Consider the following 12,142-nt stretch of genomic DNA (forward strand, 5'->3'; position numbering starts at 1 on the left):
TTTTTTTGCCAATCACTTATCTCTGGGGATATAATTCTCTGGTGGTTCTGAGTGGTCGTCCTTTATCCAGGACGATGTTTGATGCTTGAGGAGCTACATGGTGGCCACCCTGGAATATTGAAAATGAAAATGGTGGCCTGACCTTGACTCGGATATCGCAGGCTTGATAAGGTGGTTTCATCTATGCCAGGAGAATCAAAAGCTTCCTACTTCAGCCTCTTTGCACCCATGGGAGTGGTCGAGCAGACCACAGATGAGAGTGCACATGGACTTTGCGGGGCCTTTTATGGGCTCTGTTTTTGATCCCGGCAGATGCACACTGAGTTATTAGCAGTGTAAATTGAGAGAAGTGGGTACTCAGCGAGACCTCAGTGTCCTTTTGCATCAATCTGTGAAAGTAAGCGTGCAAGCACAGCAGGCAGTAAAGATGGCTAATGGTATGTTGGCCTTCACAGCAAGAGCATTTAGGTATAGGGATAGAAATGTTTTGCTGCAATTATATACGGCATTGTTGAGGCCACACCTGGAGTATTGTGCGCAGTTTTGGTGTCCTTATCTGAGAAAGAATATTAGAGGAATTAAGTGAAGGTTTACCAGGTTGATTCCTGGGATGGCAGGTGTGTCATATGAGGAGAGACAAAGTTCATTAGGATTATATTTGCTGAAGTTTAGAAGAGTGAGAGGGGATTTCATAGAAACTTATAAAACTCTTACAGGACCAGACAGGGCAGATTCAGAAAGAATGTTCCCAATGATAATGCTGCAACTTTATAAGACCCTTGTCAGACCCCACTTGGAGTACTGTGCGCAGTTCCGGTCGCCTCACTACAAGAAGGATGTGGAAGTTATTGAAAGGGGGCAGAAGAGATTTACAAGATTTGCCTGGATTGGGTGGCATGCCTTATGAGGATAGGTTGAGGGAGTTGGGTCTCTTCTCCCTGGAGAGACGATGAGAGGCGACCTGATAGAGGTTTTTAAGATGTTGAGGGGTATAGATCGGGTGGCTATTTCCCAGGGCTGAAATGGTCGCTATGAGAGGACACAGGTTTAAGGTGCTGGGGAGTAAGTACAGAGGAGATGTCAGGGGTAAGTTTTTCACTCAGAGGGTGGTGAGTGAGTGGAATCAGCTGCCATCAGTGTTGGTGGAGGCGAACTCGCTGGGGTCTTTTAAGAGACTTCTGGATGAGTACATGGGATTTAATGGGATTGAGAGTTATAGATAGGCCTGGTAGTTAGGGATATGATCGGCACAACTTGTGGGCCGAAGGGCCTGTTTGTACTGTAGTGTTCTATGTTCTATGATGGGGAAATCCAGAACTAGGGGCCATAGTTTGAGGATAAGGGTAAATCTTTTAGAACTGAGGTGAGGAGAAATTTCTTCACCCAAGAGTGGTGAATGTGTGGAATTCACTATCACAGAAAGGAGTCTATATGGATTTCAGTAAGGCGTTTGAACAGGTTCCCTCATGGCAGGTTGGTGAAAAAGGTTAAGGCTCATGGGATACAAGGACAGTTGGGTAGATGGATTGAGAGCTGGCTTGGCAACAGGAGACAGAGGGTAGCAGTGGAAGGGTCTTTTTCTAGCTGGAGGTCTGTGACTAATGGTGTTCCACAGGGCCCAGTACTGGGACCTCTGCTATTTGTAATATATATAAACAATTTGGAAGAGGGAGTAACTGGTGTGATCAGCAAGTTTGCAGATGACACGAAGATGGCTGGACTTGCTGATAGTGATGAACGGTGTCGGACAATACAGCAGGATATAGATAGGCTGGTAAATTGGGCAGAGAAATGGCAGATGGAATTTATAGAACATAGAACACTACAGCACAACAGGCCCTTCAGCCCACAAGTTGCACCGATCACATCTATACCTACCAAGCCATAGAACTATCTGTAACTTCCAATGCCATTAGATCCCATATACTCATCCAGAAGTCTTTTAAAAGACCCCAGCAAGTTCGCCTCTACCACCACTGACGGCAGCCGATTCCACTCACTCACCACCCTCTGACTGAAAAACTTACCCCTGACATCTCCTCTGTACTAGCTTCCCAGCACCTTAAACCTGTGTCCTCTCGTAGCGACCATTTCAGCCCTGGGAAATAGCCTCCGAGAATCCACCCTATCTATTCCTCTCAACATTTTATAAACCTCTATCAGGTCGCCTCTCAACCTTCGTCTCTCCAGGGAGAAGAGACCTAGCTCCCTCAACCTATCTTCATAAGACATGCCTCCCAATCCAGGCATCATCCTTGTAAATCTCCTCTGCACCCTCTCAATAGCTTCCACATCCTTCCTGTAATGAGGTGACCAGAACTGCGCACAGTACTCCAAGTGGGGTCTGACAAGAGTCTTATAAAGTTGCAGCATTACCTCCCGACTCCTAAACTCAATCCCTCGATTAATGAAGGCCAGTACACCATACGCCTTCTTGACCACATTCTCCACCTGCGAGGCCGATTTAAGAGTCCTATGGACCGGGACCTCAAGATCCTTCTGCTCTTCAACCCAGCTAAGACTCCTACCCTTGATATTGTACTCCTGCATCCCGTTCGTCCTGCCAAAGTGGACCACTACACATTTATCCGCATTGAAGTCCATCTGCCACTTCTCCGCCCAGTCTGGCATCCTATCTATGTCACACTGCAACTTCTGACGTCCCTCCAGACTATCCACAACACCACCATCTGAATTTAATCCAGATAAATGTGAGGTGATGCATTTTGGAAGAAATAATGTAGGGGGGAGTTATACAATAAATGGTAGGACTATTAAGAGTATAGAAACACAGAGGGACCTAGGTGTGCAAGTTCACAAGTCTGAGAAGGTGGCAGTACAGGTGGAGAAGGTGGTGAAGAAGGCTTATGGTATGCTTGCCTTTATAGGAAGGGGTAAAGAGTATAAAAGCTGGTGTCTAATGTTGCAGTTGTATAGAACGTTGGTTAGGCCACATTTGGAGTACTGCGTCCAGTTCTGGTCGCCGCACTACCGGAAGGACGTGGAGACCTTGGAGAGAGTGCAGAGGAGGTTTACCAGGATGCTACCTGGTATGGAAGGTCTTAGCTATGAGGAAAGATTGGGCAAATTGGGGTTGTTCTCCCTGGAAAGACAGAGGATGAGGGGAGACCTAATAGAGGTGTATAAGATTATGAAGGGTATAGATAGAGTGAACAGTGGGAAGCTTTTTCCCAGCCTGATATGAAAATCACAAGGGGTCACAGGCTTAGGGTTAGACGGGCGAGGTATAATTCAGATGTTAGAGGGAGATTTTTCACACAGAGGGTTGTGGGGGCCTGGAATGCACTGCCAAGTAGGGTGGTGGATGCAGGCACGCTAGAGTTGTTTAAGGCTTACCTTGATAGGCATGTGAGCAGACTAGAGATGGAGGGATACAAAAGAATGTTTTAGTTAAGGATCAAGAGCCTCAGGATGTTCCTGGGAATCAATAGATTCCTAGGGGTCGTCCAACATATTTTATGGCTCACCTGTGTCTTACGTTGGAGCTATTAGGGATCTTCCGTGAATGTCTGTACAGGCTGCATATGTTTATTGATGTCTGTTTTTTTACATCCACAGGTGATTCGGTCCACCTTGTTGGCCAACAAGGGGTATACACGCAGTGGGCCGTTCGAGGGCTGCTCTTGGATGTTGCTTTGAGAGTTGCCTAGTGCTTCACGTCGTTAGTGTACGCTTAAACTGGACCAGGACTAGAGGATACAGCCTCAAGATAAGGGGGGCGCGGGGGTGCAGTTTAGATCGGAGTTGAGGAGGAACTTCTTCACTCAAAGGGTGGTGAATCTCTGGAATTCGCTGCTCGTTGAAGTGGTGGAGGCTGCCTCACTAAATATATTTAAGTCACGGGTAGATAGGTTTTTGACAGACAAGGGAATTGAGGGTTATGGGGAGAGAGCGGGAAAGTGGAACTGATCCACTTCAGATCAGCCATGATCTTACTGAATGGCGGGGCAGGCTCGAAGGGCTAGATGGCCTACTCTTGCTCCTATTTCTTATGTTCTTAGTTGACGGGCAACACAACAGCTCAGTGACTATCACTGTTTGCTGTGCAGATACAGGGACCCGGGTCGGATCTCCAACTTGGGTCGGTGTCTGTGGGAGTTTGCACATTCTCCTTGTGCTTGTGTGGGTTTTCTCCGGGTGCTCCGGTTTCCTCCCACACCCCAAAAACGTGCTTTTAGGCTGATTGGTGTTAATACATTGTCCCTAAATTAACCCTCCCTTAATCTGGCGCACAAGTAATTCTCTAAATTTGCAACCCTTTATTGTGGGGTCCAAGAGGCATAGACAAAAGTCGTGGGTAGAAGAAGGATTGGAATGAGGCACTCACTGGGTGTTAAAATGGGTGGCACAGGCTTGTAGGGTCTGTTTCCTGTGCTGTGTTGTTCTTTGTTCTTTGAGTTGAGGCCAAAATATTTTCTGATTTCAAGAAGAAATTAGATGTAGCTCTTGGGGTTAAAGGGATCAAGGAATATTGGGGGGAGGAGGATATCAGGATATTTAATTTGATGATCAGCCATGATCATAATGAATGGCGCAGCAGGCTCAAAGGGCAGAATGGCCTACTCCTGCTTCTAGTTTCTATATTTCTATTTTGCATGCCACAATTGAGAAACTAAGACAGAACTTCAGACCAGAGTTCCAAGACTTCAAGCTATCACATAGCTTCAAACATATTAAAACAGCACCTTACCACCCATCCTCAAATGGGCTGGCATAACAAGCTTTTAAAGTTGGCAACACCTCTAAAGACCAAATTGGCACACCTCTTATTTGAATACAGAACCACCCACGTGCTACGACAGGAATCACTCCAGCTGAACTAATAATGGGAGGTCGGTTTCGTATAAGACTAAGCCTACTATTTCAAAACATAGCAAGAAGGGTGGAGTCTAGACAAGAGACCCAGAAATTAAACTACAATATTACAAGAGCAGAGATGTTTGAAACAAGTGATCACATCTTTGTCTTGAACTTCACAGATGGTCCTGATTGGTTCCATGATTCATGATAGAAAAGACAGTGTCCTGCAGTGTGAAGGTCCTAGACAAGGTCGGTGGCACAGTGGTTAGCACTGCTGCCTCACAGCGCCAGGGACCCGGGTTCAAATCTGGCCTTGGGTGACTGTGTATCTGGAGTTTGCACATTCTCTTTGTGTCTGCATGGACTTCCTTCGGGTGCTCTGGTTTCCTCCCACAGTCCAAAGACGTTCAGGTTCGGTGGATTGTCCACGGTAAATTGCCTCTTAGTGCCAGAGGATTAGCAGGGTAGATATGGGGATAGGGTCTGTGTGGGATTGTTGTCGGTGCAGGCTCGATGGACTGAATGGCCCCCTATACTGTAGAGGTTCTATGTTTCTATGATTCTAAGGTCATGAAAAAAGTGCATAGACCACCTTAAGAGCAGGGAGTCTGCCCCAGGCTTTGCTTCCATCTGTAGGAACGACCGCTACCAGTACAAGAAAACAGATCGAGACTAACCCAGAGCCCAGTACAGGACAACAGCTCAAGACTAAGTTGGAACCTGCTCCTCCAGAGGATGAAGAAATCGACTCTGAGATGAAAGCTGAGAAAGCAGCACCATGAGCAAAATAATCCCTGAAGTAGAATCTTCATCAGTGACACTTTGGCATTCTGCCCAAAAATAGAAGCCTGTGATTAGGTTTCTGCTTCCAGACCTGGCATCACCTTTGGCTGTCTTTAAACTCATTGCAAATGGTGGCGAAAATGGGTTCTGGGGAAGTGTGGACCTGTGGAAGGTTGGGAGCTAGGGCTGTGTTGTAATATTGAGCAAAAAGGACATGGTGTGCCATTAATAGATCTCCCCGTGCGTTTAATGAAGTATGAGCTTCCTACCGAGCGAGCAGGAGCGAGTCTCAAAAGTTATACGTCCAGAGCACAGGCTGCAGTCACAGCCTTTCCTTTGTTTTAATAAAGCAGTGTTGTATGGGAGGACTGGCCTTGGTGAAGTTATTACACTTATCCTAATTAAAATTTAATAATAATGCTAAGCTATAAATTGTGTATTATTATGTATTAACTGTCAATTATATACTTAATTGTACGCAGGTGCTGAGCATTAACTGAGGTTTCACTTGTAACCCAAAAAAAGAGAGGGACTGAAACTATTTGAGGGGTGTTTGCTTCTAATTTGTAGCTGTATAGTTGTGAATGTCTAACAATTGGCTCCCTGATATCCTCCACCGTCTAGTTTTCTGGGATGTAACATTAACCACTGTTCTTTGTTTCTAACTTTTAATCAACTTCCTATCCTCAATGCCACACACTCATCCCTCCACAAATATGAGCGGTACTGACTAGGCTAGCATTTATTGTCCATCCTTAATTGTCCTTGAGAAAGTGTGGGAAGCCACCTTGAACTGCTGCGGTAGGATACTAACCTGCAGTGATGAAAGAGCAGCTGATACATATTTAATAAGAACATAAGAAATAGGAGCAGGAGTAGGCCATCTAGCCCTTCAAGCCTGCCCCGCCATTCAATAAGATCATGGCTGATTTGTCGTGGCTCAGTTCCACTTTCCCGCCCTCTCCCCATAACCCTTAATTCCCTATATTTAATAATTTCAATACATTTTCATATTAAGGGGAGACGATGTCATAGTGGTATTGTCACTGGACTAGAAATCCAGTGTCCCAGGCTAATTCTGTGGGGACCCGGGTTCAAATTCCACCATGGCAAACAGTGAAATTTGAATTCATTAAAAATCTAATGACCATGGAACCATTTTCAATTGTCGTAAAAATCCATCTGGTTCACTAATGTCCTTCAGGGAAGGAAATCTGCCATTCTTTCCTAGTCTGACCTACATGGGACTCCAGACCCACAGCAATGTGGCTGACTTTTGAAATGCCCTCAGGGATGGGCAATAAATACTGGCCCAATCAGCGACACCCACATCCCATGAATGAATAAATTCATAAGTTTATGACCATGAGCCCTAATTTTAACAAGTCTCTTGTAGAACATCTGTATAACACCCTTTGAAAACCCATATAGACAACACATTGCGTTTCCTTTCCCATTATTGGTTGCTCCAATCATTTGTTTCAGCATTATTTTCTCAGATTTACTCTATTCATTTGCTATATCTCAACAGCTACGAATGTATGGCTGTCAATGTGTGTATGTGACTGAATCTGCCAGTACATATGTGCTGCTTCTATGTGTATGTTGCTGGCACTTTGTGTGGGTGCAGGAAATTACAAAGATATATAGAAGTGGACTCGATTTAAACCCCCCCCTTCCCCCACAACCCCCTAACCCCAGATTCTCTCTCTCCTGGTCTCCTCACTATCACTCACCAGGGCCAAGCTGGCAGGCTCCGATGAAACCCACTATACTCACCTTGGAAGGACTAGCGTAGCTTGCCTGCTTCTTCCAGAATGCAGTACTGGCAGTGGCCACTCTTGGATAGCACAGGCAGTACTGGAGAGTTGCTGGCACCTGGTTGGCTGCTCTGTCAGGCAGGACTTCCTGTTTCCAAGGAGCCGCAGTCCAGTCTCCAGACCATTAACAGCAATTGACTATTAACTGGCTGCAGGGCCTTAAAAATAAAGTTAAGGTTTATTTATTAGTCACAAGTAGGCTTACATTAACACTGCAATGAAGTGAAAATCCCCTAGTCTCCACACTTCGGCAGCTGTTCGGGTACACTGAGGGACAATTTTGCATGGCCAATGCAGCTAACCAACACATCTTTTTGTACTGCGGGAGGAAACCCACGCAGGCATGGGGAGAACGTGCAAACTCCACAGACAGTGACCCAAGCCAGGAATTGAACCTAGGTCTCTGGTGCTGTGAGGCAGCAGGGCTAACCATTGTGCCATGCCGCCCCTGGTTGGGCTTGCTCTTAATGCTTTGGCTAGTGAGTGTGGAGCACGGAGTCCGATGCCTCGTTAAATCTAATCCAGAGAGTGGACAAAGCCATGGAAGATGGAGTTTAGTGTGAGATTGTCCACTTTCGATCTGAAAAGACAAATCATCATATTTTCTTAATAGCAGGAAATTAGAAATTGAAAAAGCAGAGAGATTTTGGGGTCCAAGTACAAAAACCATCAAGTACAAGTGTTCAGTCATGCAATGTTGGGGCCTAACTGATCATTATTTGACTTTGTTCTTTATGCCAATTGTGATTACAGGTGGAACTTCATCCATATCTGACTCAGCCTGAGCTGGTGGATTTCTGTACATCCAGAGACATTGCACTGACAGCATTTAGTCCACTTGGGTCTCCAGGTCGTACTCTGTAAGTAGAATGACATAATTCGACAGGAATAAAGTTCACTGCTGATTTTGTCCTCTATGAAATTCTATTGCAGTTGCTAGATTTGATAATCTAGCACTGATAATCTTGACAGCACTGATGTGATTTCCAGAGAAGATATGTGGGTACTATATACTATGTCAATTTAGAATCATTACAGCACAGAAGGAGCCCACTGATTCAATGTTGGCTTTTGTTCAGCAATCTAATCAGTCCCTTTCCCCCGCCTTAGTTCTGTAGCCTTGTCAGATAATTTTACTCAATTTCCATCCAGTTTCCTTTTGAAATCATTCATCATCTCCATTTCCACCACTTTTGTAAGCAGAGGTCATTACCACTGAACGTAAAGAAAGAAGTTCTCATGACCCCCTGTATCTCTTGCCCAAAGTCATAAATCTGTGTCCCCTAATCCTTATCCTGCTATCAAATGGGAACAGCTTTAGTTAGTCCACTTCATCTAAATTTGTCATAATCTCATACACCCTTATCAAATCTTCCTTTAATCTCAATCATTTATGGGGTGTGTGCATTGTTGGCTAGGCTAGCATTCATGCCCACCCCTAATTGCCCTTGAGAATGATGTGGTGAGCTGCTTCTTGAACCGCTGTAGTCTGTGGTGTGTGTACATTCACAGTGCTGATAGGGAGAGAGTTCCATGATTCTGACCCAGTGACAATGAAGGAATGGAGATATATTTCCAAGTCAAGATGGCAAGTAACTTGGAGGGGAACTAGCAGGTTGTGTTCCCAGTATCTGTTGTCTTTGTCCTTCTAGATGGTGGTGGTTGTAGGTTTGGAAGGTGCTGTCTAAGGAATCTTGGTGAGTTCCTGCAGTACATCTTGTAGATAGTACAAACAACTGCTGCTTTTCATCAGTAGTGGAGGGATTGAGTGTTTGTGGATTCAATGTTTGCTTCAAGGAGAACAAATCCAGTTTCTCTGACCTAAACTTATACCAAAATTGCTCATTCGTGGAACCATTCTAGTCATTCGCCCCTGCATCCTCTCAAAAACTTTTGCATTCTTCCTAAAGAATAGTAACCAGAATTAGACATAGTATTCTTAATTGTTGCCTCACTATAAGAAGGATGTGGCAGCATTGGAGAGAGTGCAGAGGAGATTTACCAGGATGCTGCCTGGTTTGGAGGGTAGGTCTTATGAGGAAAGGTTGAGGGAGCTGGGGTTTTTCTCTTTAGAGCGGAGGAGGATGAGAGGTAACTTAATAGAGGTTTATAAGATGATGAGAGGGATAGATAGAGTGGACGTGCAGAGACTATTTCCTCGGGTGGATGTAGCTGTTACTAGGGGGCATAAAAATAAGGTTCATGGTGGGAGATATAGGAGGGATGTCCGAGGTAGATTCTTTATTCAGAGAGTGGTTGGGGTGTGGAATGCACTGACTTTTAATTCCCATTGACATTTTACTAGCTAAAGTTAAGTCTATATTTGCTTTTCTATTTCTTCTTATAACTTGAGGTCATGTGACTTGATCAAATTAGTCCAGAAGTGAGCACAGTTTCATTTCAGTTTACAGCTGCCAGTGGCTGGAATGAAGTACAACTAAAGCTGATTGTAACTCATTTATCACTATGGATGTCTTTTGCCAAAAGATTAAGGCTTTGTTGACTGATTCTTGCTAAACTGTCAATTCTCCGTTGTTAATTTGTATTTTACAGTTTTTGGTGTTTAAATTAATTGTATTTAATTCCTGGTGGCACGTGGTTAGCACTGCTGCTTCACAGCACCAGGAACTTGGGTTCGATTCCCAACTTGGACCACTGTATGCAGTTTGCACGTTCTCCACGTTCTTCTCTCTAACGAAAACAACCTCAAGTCCCTCAGCCTTTCCTCATAAGACCTTCCCACCATACTAGGCAACATCCTGGTAAACCTCCTCTGCACCCTTTCCAATGCTTCCACATCTTTCTTATAATGCAGCGACCAGAACTCTACACAATACTCCAAGTGCGGCCACGCCAGAGTTTTGTACAGTTGCAACATGACCTCACGGCTCCGAAATTCAATCCCTCTACCAATAAAAGCTAACACACTGTATGCCTTCTTAACAACCTTATCAACCTGGGTGCCAACTTTCAGGGATCTGTGCACATGTACCCCGAGATCTCTCTGCTCGTCAACACTACCAAGAGTCCTTCCATTAGCCCTATATTCTGTATTCCTGTTACTCTTACCAAAGTGAATCACCTCACACTTTTCCGTATTAAACTCCATTTGCCACCTCTCGGCCCAGCTCTGCAGCTTATCTATGTCCCTCTGCAAACTGTAACATCCAACCTCACTGTCTACAACTCCTCCGACTTTGGTGTCATCAGCAAATTTACTAACCCATCCTTCTACACCCTCACCTAGGTCATTTATAAAAATGACAAACAGCAGTGGCCCCAAAACAGATCCTTGAGGTACACCACTTGTAACTGATCTCCAGGTTGAATATTTCCCATCAACCACCACCCTCTGTCTTCTATCAGCTAGCCAATTCCTGATCCAAACTGCTAAATCACCCTCAATCCCACGCATCTGCATTTTCTGCAGTAGCCTATCACGGGGAACCTTATCAAACGCTTTGCTAACATCCATATACACCACGTCAGCTGCTTTACCCTTATGCACCTCTTTGGTCACCTTCTCAAAGAACTCGATAAGGTTTGTGAGGCACGACCTACCCTTCACAAAACCGTATTGACTATCCCTAATCAAATTATTTCTCTCTAGATGATTATAAATCCTATCTCTTATAATCCTTTCCAAAACATTGCCCACAACAGAAGTAAGGCTCACTGGTCTATAATTCCCAGGATGGTCTCTATTTCCCTTCTTGAACAAGGGAACAACATTTGCTATCCTCCAGTCTTCCGGCACTATACCTGTAGCCAATGATGACATGAAGGTCAGCCAAAGGCTGTGCAATCTCCTCCCTCTCCTCCCAGAGAATCCTAGGATAAATCCCATCCAGCCCAGGGAACTTATCTATTTTCACACTGTCAAGAATTGCTAACACCTCCTCCTTACGTACCTCAATCCCATCTAATCTAAAAGCCTGTATCACAGTATTCTCCTCGACTACATTGACTTTTTCCTGCGTGAATACTGACGAAAAATACTCATTTAGTGCCTCTCCTATCTCTTCAGGCTCCACGCATAACTTCCCACTGCTGTCTCTGACTGGCCTTAATCTTGCCCTAATCAATCTTTTATTCTTGACATACCTGTAGAAAGCTTTAGGATTTTCCTTGATCCTATCTGCCAAAGTCTTTTCATGTCCTCTTCTAGCTCCTCTTAACTCTTTCTTTAGTTCCTTTCTGGCTAATTTATAACTCTCCAGCGCCTTAACTGAGCCTTCACGTCTCATCTTTACATAAGCCTCCTTCTTCCTCTTCACCAGAGATTCAACTTCAGCCTGAAAATTTTCCTTCCACCACCCTCTGTCTTCTATGAGACAGCCAGTTAATTATCCAATCAGCCAAATTTTCTTCTATCTCACACCTCCTTATCTTCTTCATGAGCCTACCATGGGGAACCTTACCAAACGCCTTACTAAAATCCATGTATATGACATCAACTGCTCTACCTTCGTCTACACACTTAGTTACCTCCTCAAAGAATTCAATCAAATTTGTGAGGCAGGACTTACCCCTCACGAAACCGTGCTGACTACCCTGGATTAAACTGCATCTTTCCAAATGGTCATAAATCCTATCCCTCAGGACCCTTTCCATTAACTGACCGACCACCGAAGTAAGACTAACTGGCCTATAATTACCAGGGTCATTCCTATTTCCTTTCTTGAAGAGGAACAACATTCGCCACTCTCCAGTCCTCT

At 44.6% G+C, this 12,142-nt stretch overlaps 1 protein-coding gene across 3 annotated transcripts in view; it reads left to right on the plus strand.

Moving 5' to 3' along the window:
- The window catches only part of LOC145341736 (aldo-keto reductase family 1 member B1), a 109,858-nt gene that overhangs the window by 61,842 nt on the left and 35,874 nt on the right, over positions 1-12,142 (plus strand). For all 3 annotated transcript variants that reach the window (XM_080186598.1, XM_080186599.1, XM_080186600.1), the window contains one exon: positions 8,178-8,284. In XM_080186598.1, coding sequence (XP_080042724.1) covers positions 8,178-8,284 — 107 coding nt within the window. The remainder of the gene's footprint in view (positions 1-8,177; positions 8,285-12,142) is intronic.

This window comes from Carcharhinus amblyrhynchos, chromosome 4 (assembly GCF_965287045.1).
Source record: "Carcharhinus amblyrhynchos chromosome 4, sCarAmb.v2.hapA, whole genome shotgun sequence".
Lineage (NCBI taxonomy): Eukaryota > Metazoa > Chordata > Chondrichthyes > Carcharhiniformes > Carcharhinidae > Carcharhinus > Carcharhinus amblyrhynchos.